The sequence below is a fragment of the Sphaeramia orbicularis genome, chromosome 12 (genome assembly GCF_902148855.1).
Source record: "Sphaeramia orbicularis chromosome 12, fSphaOr1.1, whole genome shotgun sequence".
NCBI classification, from domain to species: Eukaryota; Metazoa; Chordata; class Actinopteri; order Kurtiformes; family Apogonidae; genus Sphaeramia; species Sphaeramia orbicularis.
The window spans coordinates 17,741,878-17,759,021 of record NC_043968.1 but is presented as its reverse complement, the minus strand read 5'-3'; the positions used below and the strand labels follow the sequence as shown (position 1 = coordinate 17,759,021).

The 17,144-nt window shown below is 38.8% G+C and overlaps 4 protein-coding genes across 8 annotated transcripts in view; 1 reads left to right on the top strand and 3 right to left on the bottom strand.

The window, feature by feature from the left end:
• The window catches only part of clip1b (CAP-GLY domain containing linker protein 1b), a 28,751-nt gene extending 24,728 nt beyond the window's left edge, over positions 1 to 4,023 (bottom strand). The window contains exons 1-3 of the mRNA XM_030150555.1: positions 3,970 to 4,023; positions 658 to 823; positions 53 to 433 (exon numbers count right to left, since the gene is read on the bottom strand). Coding sequence (XP_030006415.1) covers positions 53 to 433; positions 658 to 823; positions 3,970 to 4,023 — 601 coding nt within the window. The remainder of the gene's footprint in view (positions 1 to 52; positions 434 to 657; positions 824 to 3,969) is intronic.
• A 71-nt stretch (positions 4,024 to 4,094) lies between these two features.
• On the bottom strand, positions 4,095 to 6,055 carry hcar1-2 (hydroxycarboxylic acid receptor 1-2). Its single transcript, XM_030150224.1, has one exon. It carries the CDS (start codon positions 5,714 to 5,716, stop codon positions 4,736 to 4,738), a length of 981 nt encoding a protein of 326 aa, XP_030006084.1. The 5' UTR covers positions 5,717 to 6,055; the 3' UTR covers positions 4,095 to 4,735.
• A 136-nt stretch (positions 6,056 to 6,191) lies between these two features.
• On the bottom strand, positions 6,192 to 9,882 carry denr (density-regulated protein). Of its 3 annotated transcripts, none has more exons than XM_030150226.1 (8): positions 9,728 to 9,882; positions 8,915 to 9,027; positions 8,804 to 8,823; positions 8,635 to 8,719; positions 7,737 to 7,826; positions 7,398 to 7,514; positions 7,160 to 7,299; positions 6,192 to 6,497 (listed from the first exon to the last, which is right to left on the bottom strand). In XM_030150226.1, exons 2-8 carry the CDS (start codon positions 9,015 to 9,017, stop codon positions 6,453 to 6,455), a joined length of 600 nt encoding a protein of 199 aa, XP_030006086.1. In that variant the 5' UTR covers positions 9,018 to 9,027; positions 9,728 to 9,882; the 3' UTR covers positions 6,192 to 6,452. The 3 variants fall into 3 exon arrangements, with proteins under 3 accessions (XP_030006086.1, XP_030006089.1, XP_030006088.1); XM_030150229.1 differs by having other exon boundaries at positions 7,737 to 7,817; XM_030150228.1 differs by lacking the exon at positions 9,728 to 9,882 and adding an exon at positions 9,606 to 9,717.
• On the top strand, positions 9,062 to 16,868 carry ccdc62 (coiled-coil domain containing 62). 3 transcript variants are annotated; one of them, XM_030150221.1, is made up of 13 exons: positions 9,062 to 9,630; positions 10,860 to 10,900; positions 10,987 to 11,130; positions 12,476 to 12,668; positions 12,803 to 12,969; positions 13,164 to 13,265; positions 13,429 to 13,600; positions 13,706 to 13,807; positions 14,206 to 14,294; positions 14,691 to 14,791; positions 15,225 to 15,345; positions 16,391 to 16,567; positions 16,730 to 16,868. In XM_030150221.1, exons 1-13 carry the CDS (start codon positions 9,519 to 9,521, stop codon positions 16,796 to 16,798), a joined length of 1,590 nt encoding a protein of 529 aa, XP_030006081.1. In that variant the 5' UTR covers positions 9,062 to 9,518; the 3' UTR covers positions 16,799 to 16,868. The 3 variants fall into 3 exon arrangements, with proteins under 3 accessions (XP_030006081.1, XP_030006082.1, XP_030006083.1); XM_030150222.1 differs by lacking the exon at positions 9,062 to 9,630 and adding an exon at positions 10,382 to 10,777; XM_030150223.1 differs by lacking the exon at positions 9,062 to 9,630 and adding an exon at positions 10,750 to 10,788.
• Positions 16,869 to 17,144: the final 276 nt, after the last annotated feature.

Genomic DNA, 17,144 nt, shown 5'->3' with positions numbered 1-17,144 from the left:
ATATAATTATCCACATTTTGTTCATTTCTATTGATGATCTTCAGAATGTTACCAGTTGAGGTAGTGCCAGGAGGTGCGGACTCATTTGTTGCATTCCCCACTTGTGCCGGACTGGGCTGCCCCCCGTTGGCTTCCTTCTCTGGGAGTGCAGTCTTGGATAGCTTTGAAGGCCGCGTGAATATGCCCCGTCCATCCTCACACTTGAAATATGGGACCCCTGCTACAGACCCATCATTTTTGCCAATGGGTTCATCCAGCTCAATACCAGCCCACTGACCGGGGGCAAACTGTGTACCCCCTATAAATCGCACATAGCCAGGTTTGTTGCCATTCACCCAGACCCTCTCTCCAATCTGGAAGTCTGCACTTCCATCCTGGGTCGAGGAGGTCACACCGCCAGGGGTCTTCTCAGGAGGAACCGGCTTTGGGGCACCTGCAATCAACATTATATTTATTAACCCTAGCATTAAGAGACAGGGCTCTGCCGCTGTACTAAAATAATATACTGACATACCTGATAATTTGTATTTTATTACAAAAATATGACTTTGATGGTACACTTCAAATATCTATTATTATTCTTTGTCTTTTCTGTTCAAAGCCATCTGTAAAGGACAGATTATCAAGGTTAATTTTTATAAATTATATATTTCTCACTGGAGGATGGAGACGTCCTTGTTGGCACCCCAGATGGACGGGCTATTTTAGTGGGGGGTTTGAGCCCACTGGCCTTGCCTGTTGTACTCATGGCTCCTTCTTTGTCCCTGGGTGAGGGTCTGTGAGGTGTCTGGCCTGATGAGGGTGGGGGACTAGGCCTTCCCCACTACCCCACACTGTACCAATATGATGCGAAGAAGCTGTAAAAACAACCAAACTGTACGGTAAATTACTCTTAAAAATAAAAAAAATATGGTAATTCTAAAGAAATGTTGAAAGTTTAAGTTTACAACTGTAGTAAGTAAGATTGTAACCATGATGAAATTATACACAGGCAAACATGGCCAGTTTTTTGACATTATAAATCATGTTATAAATCATTCATGTTACATTTTACAGCATACTTGCAGATTGAAAAGAGGTGAATACAGGTAACATACCACAATTAATACATCATGTATCTCATATGTGTTTGGCCTGGTTATTTCAGGTGACTATGACTGGACTAGAGGCTGCAGAGTCACATTATTATCATATTCATGCTTACTTATCAGGTCATTCACTGAGCCCTGTGTGGACATATCTATATTCATCTCATGTTGACTGTGACTCAAGTCACCCAGACACTTCAGCTCTGGAAGTTTGATAACCAGCTCCTTGCTAATATTATATCTGATAAGTGTCCCTGACAAGTCACTGAACTCCAAGGAAGAAAAGTGTTGTATAAATGCAGTCCATTTAACAGATCTCTATTCATTTATTTCATTTAGTTTATGAGTTAATTTAATCAGTGAACAATGGTAGACAATTGCTTCTGCAGCTTCATAAGTTTCATAACAACTGTACAAAATTTCAAACCACTAATATGTGTTTTAAGATACTTTTCTAAAGTCCTAAACCACTGATAACTATTCATTCATTTTCTGACTCTGCTTTATCCTCACTAGGGTCACTGGAACCTATCCTAGCTACTTATGGGCAAAGGCGGGGTACACCATGGACATGCTGCCAATTCATCGCAGACATATAGAGACAGTCACTCTCACATTCACACCTATGGACAAATTAGATTTACCAATTAACCTATTAGTGCATGTCTTTGGATGGTGGGAGGAAGCCAGAGTACGTGAAGAGAACCCACGCAGACACGGGGAGAACATGCAAATTCCACACAGAAAGGTCCCACCCCCATCGACTGGCATTGGAATCGAACCCAGGACCTTCTTGCTGCTATCCACTGCACCACCTGATAACTAGGCCTACAAAATTGCTTTTATAAGGGCTGTGACAACATTAGCTACACATTCCAATGCAAAGGCACATATACAGAAGGACAACCATCCACACTTGTAAGTAATTTTGCCTCCGATTGACCAGACTGCACATCTTTGGATAGTGACAGAACAGCAATGCAGTCACTGGAGTATGACTATTGCACATCTAAATGAACAGTGACCTATTTAGCAGGCTACTGTTTATTACCTGACTGTTTATTATCAACCATTTAATAAGAGTAAATCTCAGCTGATCTAGTGTCATGTGTATGGTCTCGCTTGTAATCTGTCATGTCTCCTTCCAGGTACCATAAAGACTGATAACCAAATGTTTACTGCACTTGTGTAATAAATTGATGCAGTTATTTAACCTCAGATATTAAAATTACATCTCCTTTCTCAGACTGATTTGATTCAACCTCATAAAATCATAAATTTTTCCCCGTAGGTCTTGTAGGTGTTGGGCAGGAGCCTGACCACGCTGGCTTATTACTCATAGACAAGATGATTCACTCAAACTGCAACTAGGTCAAGGAAGACTTTATGTTCCACACAGTATTAATGATTTCATATTAATATTGCAAACTTTAGATTTATTATGGAAAACACATTTTTAAGAAGTGTGACGTTATGTAAGCTTCTCTGAATATCTACATTGTATAGAATTTCAGGTACTGTGATAAGTCTTCAAAACTTAAAAATATAGCTTTATTGTGGCCACACTTTAAACCACTCAGCACAATTTAATCCAGAGATAAACTATCAGGAACTCTTTGAATAGTTCAATGTATTTTACTTACTAAAAATTCACATACAGTTTCAGAAAATTAAATGATAGAAATGATAGTGAATACACACCTCTGGCAACAAAAAAAGAAGAAAATAATGGTGTTTTTGGTAGGGTTTTAGCACTGATGATAACCATGAATAATGTTGTAGGAAATCTTTGTGCTAACAGACAGGTTCAGGACAGCTACCTCTGACTAAAGAATGTCAAAGGGGTCTCTTCATTGCTTTATATTTGCTGCATTTTCTTCTCATTTCTCATGCCACAATATTATTTAACCACCAAAACAACAACCCAATTTCCTCCTACTAGTCAGCTGGTGCCAGTGGTTAGTGTAATGGATATGACAGTTACCATGGTAACAAAGGTGCAAGTTATCTTGGGGATAAGGTTGCGAACATCTTACCTTTCTGCTACCCTGGAAGCTGCGTGAATAATGACTTCAGTATTATAGAACAATCTAACTAGCATTAAACTAACATTAGAGCAAAATTTGACTTGTAGAATATAAACCAGTCTAAAAAACCTTCATGAAACCGGCCCCAGGTAACTCTAAAAAGGCTGTCAGCTGTAACATTAGCTTAAAGCTCCTCCCCCGCCCAGCCGGTGAATCAGACCAAAACAACGAGCACACCTTGAGCTGTCAAATCTCATCCTATGACCAGAGACTAACACCATCTTATCCTACAGCTACTGTTTGTCCAAGCCTTACATGTCAGCGGCATGGCTGTAGTGTGTGCATGTCAAACAGGAGATGAGACTGGCCCGTGTTGTTGTTGTCTGGGCTGGGCTCATTTTGCTTACTGCATCTGTGAATCTGGGAGAACTTAAACAAAACAATTTTTGCTCATCATGCTAAACATTTATGTTCCGACGCAAGTTTACGTTGACACATGTTTGTCTGCAAGTCACATTCATTTATAACCGCTTATAGTAGTTTCTAGTTGTATTTTGTCTCTGGTTAGCCACAGCCTTAGTCCCTGCTGGAATGCGCTCCTTACTACCAAAGCTAGCTAGCTATAGATTAGCAAGAAAACATAAACTGAGGTTAATACTACACAACAGACGCCCTGATGATATGATATTGAAGGGAAATAAAAGCAGAAGGGAGTGGAGAAAGTTGTGATGAGAGCTTACTTGGTCTATTTTCGGGAATTCAGTCTCAGTGAGCGATGCCGTAACTAAGTGCCGCGTACCTTGCACCGTTACATGTTTTTCCAGCCCAGCCCTGCCTGACATAATTGACGTCACCTTGGGAACAGATGCTGCTTTCAAGAGCCTACGAAAAACTCGGACATCCGACATCCAAACGACACATTGGACTTTTTTCTGGTCGGAAAACACAGCGGCAAAGGAAAAACACACAGTAATTCATATTGGGATGTCATTATGGTTTAATTTATTGACAGCAAAACAAACTATGACAAGATCTAAATTTAAATAGCCAAAATTATATGTAGCCAACAAAGACAAAAAATACATTGTTTAGTGAAAGTATTGTGGGGTTCACACCTGTGTAAGCGTTTAACATTCGTTGTAAAAAAAAAAAAAAAAAAAAAAAAAGAAAGAAAGAAAGAAAAAGAAAAAAGCGCACACATTTCCTCCAGTTACTTTGATGTACTGCCTAAGAGTGAAATGCATTTGTTCTGTGAGAAAAATGATTTACTAGGTAGCAGAGAGATGTTTTACAGATCATCATTGATATTAATCCCTTTTAAGGTATTGGATTAGGCAAAGTGGCCATATTTGACAAATATATGCTTTAAATATTTGTAGTGCATACTAGAGGGATGCGTTATGTTACTGTTTATTCCTACTTTGAGACAGAATGTGCCCTATATGAGCCCTACGCTGCTGATATTGTTCATAAGCAAAGCAAAATCCAAGTTTGTGGTTAAGTACTATTATACTGTGTAATTTACTATTGCCTTTAACATTTTGCCTTCATTGATCTGAGTGTTATATTGCAACCAACCCAACCATCTTTAATAAGCAGAAAACACACTGGCAACTGCCATTATTTTACCCTTCTACCATCAACAGTGTAAATGCCATTCTCATCCCTTTCATTTTTCCTTCTCAGAAGTTTATTCAAAAGCTTCTTGAATGTTCCACTGAAGACAGGGCTGGAGAAGTAGTAGACAACAGGGTTGAGGACACTGTTGAAGTAGGTGAGACACACTGATGTGTAGAATGCCAGGTTAGCATCCTTGAAGTAGATGCATTCATCATACTGTGCCTTAAGAATCCACACAGCTATACGGGATATGGTGCTAGGGAAGAAACAGGTAATAAAAATCACTGCCACAGCCATGACAAATTGAACAGCTCGCTTGATCTTCCCCTTCTTGTCCACAGTCCTGTTTCTAAGCTGCCATGCGATTCGGATGGTGCAGAAGGCAACAATTGCAGTGGGCAGGAAAAACTGTATGACATAGAAAGCATTGTGCCAGGTGGAGAGGGGACTGAAGCCCATGCAGATGTTGAAACTCTCACACTGAGTATGGTTGTTATAGTGGAAGAAGTGGCTTTTAGTAAGAAGGTATCCGGTAGCAAGAAAAATCAAACCCCAAAGGCCGAGGGAGACCCACAGAGCATAGACCAGGCCCATCTGGTTGATCCGATTCCGAGGATGCACGATCTTGAAGTAGCGGTCAACAGCCACAGCAGTGAGGAAGAAGATTCCTGCAGCTCGGTTGGCAGCCAAGAGAAAGAGCAGAATACGACATGGTATATCACCATAGAGCCAGTTTTTTCCCCGTCTGTAGTAATCTGCTCTGAAAGGCAGGCAGAAAAGCACAATGGAGTCTGCAACAGCCAGGTGGGTCAGGTACACAGCGTTGGGCCTCCATGTGTCCATGTGAAAGATGAACATCCACAGAGCCACAAAGTTCCCCATCAGTCCAAAAATGAACTCCAGGATCAGGACTGGAGGCAGAGCCTGGTCCAGGATGGGAGACTCAAAGACGCAGCACTTTGCAGGCTGAGTGAGATTCATCCTTCGATCGTCCAGAGAAACACAGCTACACCTACGTAAACCTTTGATGTTTTATAGTGTCAACACAGGTATGCAGGATCAGGTGACTTCTTTGGTGCAGATTACTGTTTGCACTCATGCAAACGATTCAAGATAAACATGCAAATTTATAAGTGGAGAGAACATCTGTGCACCGTGTCTTATCTTTGGGGAAGTGGTATTGACCCAGGGGAGGATGGAAACAACTGTAAATGTTATCTGTCAGGGGAGGGTGCCTTCATTATAAAACTATTATGCTAGGGAATAGATTCACTCATGGGTATTAAGTGGGATGCCTGAAAAACAAGCAGCCTGCGGCCATTACATGACTCAGATAAGGCGGTTTACGGCATAAGATACGTCCCAAAAAACTAATCCTCTTTAAATTTTTGAACAGACACAAAATCAGTGAACAAAAAAAAAAAGAAGTGGAAAGTGAAAAAACAAGACGTGAGTATACAGGCGAAGGAGACTGAAATTTATTAGCCTACAGTTTGCTCGAGTGAAGAACATTTTGGGAGGGATTCACGTCATACCACACCTTTGGCAAACGAGAGAAAGCAGCTATTAACTAAAAAAAATGCCAAGTGAGTGGCCAAGTCCGCAGCTCTTTATGTACAGTAAATAAAATAAGTATAAAATGACTTAATGTGTACATTTGGCCAGGTTGTTGCTGTTACAGGTCACATCCATTTCTGTAAAAGTGCATATTTGGTCTTCACTTCTTGACTTCACCGAGATCGTCAATGCTGTCATCGTCCACCTGTGAAGAAGAAACACAGGGATTGGACTCCGTCATATTGTGGAATTATGGGAAAAGGTTTTTCATAATAAATATGCACTCGCTGAAAGGACATAGCTCTTGCTTTTCCTGTATTTTTCATACTCTTGACAAATCCTCTGACAGGACTAAGGCCAAACATGACAAAAAACTTTCACGAGAGTAACTGTCTTTCTTGGAAAAGAAAGTGGTGGTAAACCCCTGACATATTTAACAACTGAGTTTTTAAAATGACTGAAGTTCCCTGAGCAGGGGGTCAGTGCCTCCTCCAATAAGGAAAACAAAATTTATATCTGACATCACAACTTCAGCTTCATATTTGCCCATTAATTGTGTTAGTCTGACTAAACATGTACAAACAATTCCTACATATGCAAAGATCTATTATACACCTGTTTAATATTAAACATACAGACATAGATCAGGAAAGAGACTACCAAATATAAAAACCTCCCCTCCTTATCCGTCCAAATTACATTTGAAGCACTGCAGTATTAAGCCAGCAAGGCTCACCGTCAGTACAAAATGATTAATTAAAAGCTGCTCTGCCTCATGAAGTTGAAGGCGGAACAGAGTAGAACTAAAAACCCCATGCAAGATTAACACATTTTCTTTCTTTTTAATTTCACATTTACACCACTCACCTCAGGCCACTTCTCTTGAATAACGTCAATTATGTCATCTGTAAAATCTCCCTGAATGATTATTTCATCCTCTGCTGTAACGGAGGCACCACAAGAGAATTTCTGGGCAAAGAATCGCTGAGCCTCTTTAAGGTCAATGTCTGAAATAAGAATTGATTTAGGACTCACATTAGTAATGAAATAATAAGAGCACAGAATATTACAATGTATAAAAATATAGACACTTGATAATTCTTACCAAATGTTGCCAATCCACACACTCGTGTGACATATTTCTTCTTGGCTCTGGGGATTTTTGCTATCGTTACTTTCTGAGGCACCGTCTTCTTCTTCTGTTTGATCTGGCCTCTTCCTCCTTTTAACAGTAAAACACAATCACCTGGTCAATGTAGTATACAAGCAGTTTTGCAATAAAAATATACAATCCTAAACCTTTAGATGGTAAACAGTTTTACTGGAGCTGATAAACCATAAAATTTCTTAAACATCTTGCGACACAAAAACAATACTTACAAGTAAAACCAACACTGTAAACATTCATGTTGAAACATTTTGCTTCGTTTATTTAATTACACACCTCTCTTCTGTTTCTTTTTCTCCTCCTCCTCGCCTGCAGGGGGAGCATCTCCAGTGCCGGGTTCCTGCTTGGGTGCATTTGCTGCCGGGCCAGTAAGACAGAAATAAAATAGGAAGGTATTAAAAACCAATGTGACACCCACTTATGACTGGACCTAATTATAACATCATTTCAGACTGTGGACAATATTAGTTTCACATTTTCCTCTCTTAAGGAATAAAACAGACAAATACAGTCTTCTCATTTGCTCACTATGTACCTTAACCATACCAAATCTTTTGACATAAACCACCCCTCTGTAACCTTAATGTAGTCATTTCCCCTCCTATAGATTTCTTCTTACCAACAAATATAGTTGTAATTGAAATTGGGTCTTTCAAATTTTCTTTATCTCCATTGTGATACCTTTTGTATCTTTAACTAGTACATCCCTTGTTTTGTAAAAGTTTCTCAGTGGTTTATCTCATCTTAATTTGAAGTTTTTTATATTCATACATTTGTATCAGAGGTTGATGGATGGTGGTTTTCTAAAGGCTAATACAAACAATGATGATGCTTGGGGAAAACCTGACAGCCAATTAACCCGCCCATATCCTCCCTGACCTTGTCCCCCAAAATTTTAAAACCCATTTTCCACATCTTAAATTAATCCCTGTTATTAGAAATGGGATAACTGTTGATCTGAACGTCAAAATCAAAGCAATAAATGGAAAGAAATGGGAGTGAACATCAATCTAACCATAAAAAATATAGGAAACAAGTTTCATCTCTTGATATATTATTTATTGTTAAAGTTAGTATTAGTTTAGAAATCTAATATTAGCTCCAATTTCTGCCAATACTTAAAATGATCATCTGATTTTAAAATATGTGGTAAAAATTATAATATGGCACTCACCAACTGTCATCCTGGCAAATACATCTGGAAAATTCTTCTCTAGCCACTGCCTACATTTGGCTGGCTCAGGCATATACTCACAGTACTGAAAAAACAATTTTAAGATTTAGTTACAAAAGGGCAACTTTCGTAGGTGTTATCAGGGCAAGACAACAGAATGTACACTTACCTCTGTAGGCAGAGAGCACACTGCAGAAGAAGATGACAATATCCATTACAAAGACAGAATTATTAGTCACGTTTTAATCAATAAAGATGCCACAGTGAAAAAATGGTGTACCTCCACAGTAAAGCACCTTCAGTGGGTACTTTGAATCAGGGTCAGCTATTCCTTGCTCGGATCTGCTTTCTGAAGAACCTGATTCCATCTCAGTAGTTGCCATCACAAATTACCTACATGAAAATATAGAAGTAAATGGGTAATTTAAAATGAATCGAGATAACCAAAAAGCTTAATTTAAAAGCCAAAATATAGTGAGCGTATACAGAGGCACTGATATTCTACTAATGGGTGCCTTAATTGGATGAACAAAGCTCTTACAAATATTTCATCATGCTAGCTTGCTTCTACAAAACTCAGCTACATTACCATTTACTGTCAGACACAAGAGCAGCAGCTAACTAATCTAACCAGACAGAGTTAACAGGATGAAGTCGGGTATTATTTGCACATGGCAGGCTTACATTTCCTTATCCAATCTAAAGGAGACAATGATTTTTTTTTTTTGCTTGGTAGCATCGAATTAGTAGGCACAGGACTAGCCTTAGCCGGCTAACACATGCGGCTGTTTTACACTGTGTGCGCTATTACACAGACCTAATAACGACAATAAAGTCGTACTTTCTTTCAATTGAATATCACTGTCGTTGCTGACACTTTCACTATGGTGTCAATTTACACAATTCTGATCTTCGCCTTTGAATTTGGCTACTTTCGATGGTTTCATTCATCAGGTAACGGGTTGACTCACCCAGCTGTCACCGTTAGCACTTCAGGTAAGTGGGCATTAGCCTAGCATGCTAAGTGGGCTAACGCACCGCTAGGTGGTCAGATTTGCCAGCTGAATAAAGATAAAAATGTCTAATTACGTACCCCACAAAATGTATTCTAAATCTGATGCCTGCGCAATAAAGTCGCTCGCATTATTAAAGATAATCCGACTTTTAGAATCTCATTCTCTGTAAAAAGGTTCCTAGTTGGCGTACTTTGAGCACGCCTTGTAGTGCTTTCTTGATTGAGTAGTTGAGAGGCTGATACACAGTGCGAACATACAACAGCGCCCCCTGCTGCTACGGCGGACGAAAACAAGCCAACAACAATAGACCTCAAAACCACACTACTTTTACGATAAAAAATATAAATACGGGTCAATTCTTTTTTTTTTTTTTTGATCCGGCGTAATTAGAAGTACAGGTGCGTTGGACACTATCACTGTAACGTTACTGTCTTTACGTGAGATTAGATATGGTATTATTTTTGGTATTAAAATGAGAGAAAACACCAAATATACACAACAAATATATAACAGCTCAACCTTAAATATGTACAGCAGTAAAATCCAACATAAACAGTAATATAAATCCAAAAACAAAATATATATCAGTAAAACATTTTACTACTTATGTACTACTTTAGTAAGTTAAAATACATAACTTTATTTGAAGTAAAAGTTTGTGGGGGCGTTAACGTGACGTCAACGGTCCAATCAGTGTCCTCCATTCTGTAGCTTTTACGTTCAAAACTTCCGTTAGCCAAAGAGCTAATATTAGCTCGTTGTTTGAGTTTTCTTTACAGTGTACTAGATAAAAAAGTATGCAAATGTTTTAAGGACTGGTCATGTCAGCGATAGAATTGTATAACTCATGTTGGTGATCATTTGTGTTCGTTTACTACCTTGACTTGTTGTTTCGGAGGTGGTGAGTTTAATGAATCTGTCTTGAATGTCCCTTATAGATGCTCACCATGATGTGCATTAACTTAAAACAGAATTCATGACAAGAGGATAATGTAGGGAGTTTTAGGAAAGAACAAAAACATTATAATCTGAAACATGATATAAGTATAAACGTCGTGGATATGATGACATGGACGGAGAGAAGAGAGGTTTTGGACCAGCATCATCCAGTTTCCCCTGGTCATCTGGTAAACTTTAGGTTAATTTGTGGGTTTTTTAGTATTTTAACTAAAATGTGCGTTTCAAACACCAATATCAAATTTGTTTTAGATTCTCCTGCTGAACTCTGGCACAGCACTCCAGTAAAAAAGGTCAGTGGTATTCCAGTAATGTCCTGAAGTCAGCAGTGCATTCACAGTATTTTTTGACTGTAATATCTGTGTATTGACACTTGTAGAAAAATGGTGGTGCAGCACAGGAGAGTGACCAACCCTCTGTCCTGACCAACTTCAACATGGACAGTACATTAAAGCAATGGGCCAAAAATATCCCTCGCATCTCAGCAGACACCCCCAGTATTCCAGTCCTGCAGGGCGCTGAGGTGAGGTCAAATATGGATGAACTTAAATGAATACCAGGCTGACATCACTCTGCTTCATTGTGTTTTCTGTGTGGATTGTTTTACTCACACTGACTCCATTTGTAATTGTTAAGGGGAAGGTTTCGTTTAATTCAGGCATAAGTTCTATGTAGAAAATATTAAGGAATCATATCTGCTTGTTAATATTTCAATTTGTGTGCACTACATATATGTACAGTAAATAATGGTTAAGCGATATCATTTTTTTCAGTGCCCAAAGCTGAATACTTATATAGCAAGGGTATAATATAATACAAATATAATACAAATCTTTAAGAACAACAACAAATGTGATATAAAATTTCAGAACTTAAGTGAATCTCAGTATTTACACAATTATGTCTGCATCATCACTGTTTGCTTCACTAAATCTGTCCTGCAGTCTGTCTCCAATGCCATTGTAAATTAAACACTGCCGAACACTAACAGCCAACTGAAAAGTCTCCCTGGACTACACATTTTCACACTGTTTGCATTTTTTGTTTACCTGGTCGGTCAAAGGCAGCGATGAGCAAGGATGGGCTTTGCATGAGTTTTGTTCACCCATGTCTAAGTTAAACAATTTCAACGCAAAAAGGGACAGATAATGCAAATACCAATGCAAATTTCTACCTTGTGATACAGTATACAGACCCAGACAAAGACCGCTTGTTAAATAGGCTATATTCACTTATTTATTTAAAGTTCCTAAACCAGGATCCAAGCTGTCAACAAACCTATAAACTCCCGCAGGTGAAAACAAGTTTTGTTTACATGGATCAGCAGATCCATTCCGGAAAACTGAATCCTGCAGGATGACATTTGCACAGTGTAGTGTCAGATAGTGTGTGTACATGTCACATTATACAAGTGAGCTTATTTTTATGGGTCTCAGGAGTGTCACAGTTTGGAATGGTTTGTGGTACACAAAGTCCTCATGAAAAGTACTAATGGATTGTGAAAATAGCCCATAACGAGTCATGGTTCTGCATTCAGAATCTTACATAATTGTAAATTTGAAAATACCAGCAGAATGTACACATTTTTTAAGATCATCTTATGTTTGTAAAAAAAAAGAAAAAAAAAGAAAAAATGTCAAGACCAAAGTAAAGAGTTATTCCTTCCTGCCATAATATGGAATTTAGAGCATAATACTCATTATGAAATCTTGATATCTTTTTATATTGGGTGTGAAATTTCATAGATTGGTTGTTAAAGTAATACTTTCCTAAACATTTAATAAATGTGGTTGTATTAAACACCATAAATCTAGTTGTACACACATTATATGTTGCCTTTTTGTGTCCTCCTTTATGGTTTGAAATAGTTTCCTGTAAATGATGTGAGTGCCTCCACCATCCAGCGGCAGAGGAAGGAGCTCCAGCTGCTGATGGCTGAGCTGAAGGACAGGGACATGGAGCTAAACACCATGGCAGCTTCCCACCATCAGCAGCTTTATGCCTGGGAGAAAGACCGCAAGATGGTGCTCACCCTGGAGCACAGATGTGCCCGTTTGGATGGTGAGAAGAGCGCAGGAATAGCTTTAATTTTGATATATATTCACTGCAATTAAAAATTTGTTAAGAATGTGCAGGATTGTCATCACACATTACAGTTTTTGTGTAACTGGTGTCCTGTGTTTTGTCTTGCACAGATGAGCTACAGAAGCGGAATGAGGTGATCAGAGTCTTGACAAAACGTGCTTTGGTTGTGGAAACCAGAGAGAAAGAAGTGAGAAAGGAGCTTAGCGAAGCCCACCAGCAGCTCAGTGAGCTTGAACAGAAACAACAGAACATCAGCAAAAAATGTCAAGATTTTGAGGTAACAAAGTCTGATTAAATGTATTTATTTACTTCTGCAGAACAACTGGAATGTTTGTTAATGGGTTTTATCCAATGTGACGTGTAGTGTTATGATCTGAACATACTGTACTGAAACACTGCATGAAAATAGTCTGGAAATGCGGTTCTACAGTATCTCTGTTGTTAAGTTGGAGTGTCTTTTGTCTGTTTTAGGAGAAGAACTTGAGTCTGAACTCCACAGTCATGGCTTTGTCCACACAAGTTGGCTCTCTGCAGGTCAGAGAGGAAGAACTGAGTTCCATGCTCAAACTGAAGGTACGCTAGAAGACTCTTATTTTTTTAGATTGTCATCACTACTGTTAATGCACGTTTTCATAGTCTGTTTGTCTTTGTCCCTCATGTACAGTGCATATCTTCCATAGTTAGTTACATATGATTACTGGTTTGATGTGACCTTTGTTTTCTTTTATTCCATCAGGACAAAGATGCGACTGAAGCATCTGGCCATGTACTTGACCTCACAGGGCGCCTACGAAGCATGGAGGTGTCACTAACAGAGAGTTGCTCACGGGAAAGCAAGTTAGTGAGAGATTTAGAGGAACATAAACACCGTTACAGAGAAGCCAGACATGAGATCACACACTTAAAAGGTATATATCAAACTTTTACTCTATTCCTACACGTAGGCTTTATGCTTAGAGTGCAGAGTTTTCTGTTGGAGCTTTGTCTTATATCATGCCATATCATGGATATAGAAGAGCTGCAGCAGCAGGTAACACAGAGCAGCACCCAGAGAGAGGAGATCATCCGCCTCAAACAAGAGCTTCAGCTGGTTCGCAGAGATCTGGCCTTGTCAGGTATGTTAACTGTAATGCAATTAACACTTCTGACAAAGTTTACACAACATGCATCATAAAATGTATCCAGGCTCAGTGACTGCAAATATTATATTTAAGCAGAAAAAAGCAACAAACTGTACTGCTTGAGAAGTTGTAATTCGAATATTTTGCATTTTATTCTTGACAAAATAGCAAACATAAATGAAAGAATTCTTTGATCATTTTATTGTTTTATAATTGTCAGCTTTTGAGAAATAGGAGCATGTATTAGAGATATTAGTCGGAATATTCAGAGAATGTCTCATAAGTGTACTTTTCTTGGCTGAAATCTGTGAAGACTCTGGGTTTAGATGCCTCACAACCTGTTACAGTTGTATTCTTTTTTTGATGATGCTACACTGGTTCTCTTTCACCAGGGGAGGGAGACAGCTGGAAAGATGAGCTGCTTGAACTGGCTCGCTCCAAACAGGAACGAACCATGTCTGAGCTCCGCTGTCTACGTCAGGTACAGGAGAAAGGAACTAAAAGCCAGAGGAAAAACTTAGAACAATTAACTTATTCCATCAGCTTTAGGCCCTGATTAAGAAATGCTGATTTATACTTTTTTGCCTCTTAAATAAAAAGAGCCCTTTAGGAGTTATGTCTCATCTGAGAAAATCCATCTTTCCTCATTCCTACCGGTTATACTGTTGTTAATGTGGAAAATGACTTTCTGGTTTTGCAACATACCTCAGGGGTGTTTCAACTATAACGTCAAGATTGTGTGGCTCAGAGTCAGTAATGCACACTGCTTTAAGCCGTAGAATATATACACAACACACAATTCCATACACAGAATAGATCTAAAAATAACTTTTTGTTTTGTTTTGTTTTTTTTAATGAAGTTGGTTTTTTGTTCCAGGTATGTGAAAACCAGCGTAATGACCTTCAGCTGTTGCAGTTGAATCTGGAAAGCGCCCGTGAAACCCTGAGGGAGAAAACTAATCAGGGAACAGTCAGCAGGTGAATAGATGTAAAACAAATGTAAAACTGTACCACACTGTCTAAGAGGAAGAAACAAAACTGTGGCCCCTCATGCCAGAGTTCAACTCACTGATAATAATCATGTTGCATAATAACAAGGAAGATCAACAGATGACTGGAGTATGTGTTTACTCCACCTTCACCAATCAAGGGACTGAGCAAAAAACATTAAATATCAGGACAAATAGAGTAAATGTAAAAGTGCTGACATTTATTTTAAGGAAGGAAAACAGCATTTGAGTGTATGAATAATTATCCAACTAACAAATATTTATAAAGCAACATTTTTATTATATCATGGTGTTTGTTGTGTTAATATAGAGACATAGAGAGAATACTTATGTTGGAAAGCTGAATATTATTATTATACCTGCTGGAGTATAATACAGTCCTATCCCTGTTTGTGTGGTAGTGGGGATGAGTTCACATGTGGCTGTGCGGAAAGTCGGTCTCCTCCATCCCTGAGGGGGATGACTGGTCTTCAAAACCCACTGAATGGAGACCAGGGACTGTTCTCAGCACCTTTAACAGATGTAAGAAACACAGCATAGCAGCATACACAAAGCATGTCTGGGAATTGATTTGTCATGTTTAACCCATAAAGACCCAAACATCCACCACGGAATAAAAGCATCTATTGATCTAAAATGTTTAATACCTGTTGATCCACTAATCCTATCAGTACATGTAAATAATTGGTGTAAAATGCAGTTATCCATCTTTTCATGGTCGTCAGATATGACCCATTTGGATGTTCAGAGGCTCCGTAGTGAACGTAGAAACACTGTCATCTTCTACAACGTTGATTCACTAATAAAACCCACGTAGTTTAATAAATGACAGTGGATGGAGACACTTGTTTTTATGTTCAGTTATTGATATATTTTACTGGAAAAAGTTGCTTTTTCTTGAGTTTTCTCTGTTTTTTATATAGTAACCCTCAACTTTAATCTGAGTTTTAATAAACATCTACTCCATCAGTAAACTAAATATAGGAAAATACCTGATTTTCACACAAAAAAACACACACACACATGCAAAATACAGAGAATAATATTATAAAAACTAATGATAAATTCCTTAAGAAAGGTTAAATAGAGAGGAATAAATAATTTGGGAACTGCCATAATAATAGCGCTGGGTCTTTATGGGTTAAACAACCTGCCTCTGTATATCAGACAGGCCTCCTTCTTGCCTGTTTTTAAACCTCTTCTTAAAACCCACCTGTTCTCCTTGGCCTTTTAACACTTGTGCAATGTTGACATTTTGTTTCTGTTTTTATATTTTAACTTGTTTTATTTGATTTGATTTTAATGTTTTTAATGCTTTTATTAATTTGTATTGTGCTTTTATTCTTCTGTACAGCACTTTGGTCTACTGTGGTTGTTTTACAGTGCTTTATAAATAAAGTTGGATTGGATTAAATTAAAGAGTCCTGTAATTCACATTGAGGTGCTTGTATTTATAATCTTAAATCAATAATAACATATCTGTAATATAGTCACAGAGAAAACAGGCAACGTAGTTGGAGGCTTTGACCTGCTGATCACAGAGGCCTGACTTCCCTTGTTCTTCCAGGCTGATGATCCATTATCCAGCCGTTCTCTACAGGAGCTCTTGGATGAATCCAGACAGGTTGTGTCCACTTCAGACAGCAGTATGTTGAGACGTCCAAGCTCTTCACTGAAAACCAGCCCTCTTCATTGCTCTACATGCCAGATGCCTCGTGCCCACTCAGCTACCCCAACACACAAGGTTCATTTCCTTGACCACCTCTCTCCTGTTTTCTTCCCCTTCCTCAGTTTGTATTCATTGGGTGTGGCATTGAGGCTGACAATGTAATGTTCAGTTAAACCGTTTCTTCTCTTCACCTGGGTGTGTTTAGACTTAACTGTTCTGGTTTTTCATTTCCATTAGGTCAATGAGGTGCCACCCAAAGCCTACCTCCGCCATGGTCCCAGCCCACCATGCCAACATCTTAACTGAGATGCGGATTTTGAAGAAGAAACTCCCACAGTTCACTCATTTAAAGTTTCACAGTGTTAATACATTAGATTCAACCTGGAACTATGTCTACAGACCACGGTTGAAGTCTGATCTCTCAGGAGAAAGATTGATTGTCATGTTTTTCATAGGTTTCTTTTAATCTGAGGCTCTGCGTATACCTTTGTACATCAGAGGACTGCACATTATATGTATTTTCTCTCCCGCATTAGCTTTTTAAAGGCATGGTTCTGTGGAGTGAATAGGATGTGGAACCAGTCCTGCAGGGCTGGTGCTGGTGTGTCCTTGTATTGTCTTTCCAGTTTCACTGCCTTCACATTGGCCAGGT

What these genes read in the sequence shown, in the direction of transcription:
- hcar1-2 (XM_030150224.1), bottom strand. Translation starts at nt 5,716, where the DNA reads ATGAATCTCACTCAGCCTGCAAAGTGCTGCGTCTTTGAGTCTCCCATC.
- denr (XM_030150226.1), bottom strand. Translation starts at nt 9,017, where the DNA reads ATGGCAACTACTGAGATGGAATCAGGTTCTTCAGAAAGCAGATCCGAG. An exon ending in GAAGGTGCTTTACTGTGGAG is followed by an intron (nt 8,824 to 8,914) that starts GTACACCATTTT and finishes CTTCTTCTGCAG; the next exon opens with TGTGCTCTCTGCCTACAGAG. An exon ending in GAAAAAGAAACAGAAGAGAG is followed by an intron (nt 7,515 to 7,736) that starts GTGTGTAATTAA and finishes TACTGTTAAAAG; the next exon opens with GAGGAAGAGGCCAGATCAAA.
- ccdc62 (XM_030150221.1), top strand. Translation starts at nt 9,519, where the DNA reads ATGGTGTCAATTTACACAATTCTGATCTTCGCCTTTGAATTTGGCTAC. An exon ending in TGTCACCGTTAGCACTTCAG is followed by an intron (nt 9,631 to 10,859) that starts GTAAGTGGGCAT and finishes AATTTGTTTTAG; the next exon opens with ATTCTCCTGCTGAACTCTGG. An exon ending in ACAGCACTCCAGTAAAAAAG is followed by an intron (nt 10,901 to 10,986) that starts GTCAGTGGTATT and finishes TGACACTTGTAG; the next exon opens with AAAAATGGTGGTGCAGCACA.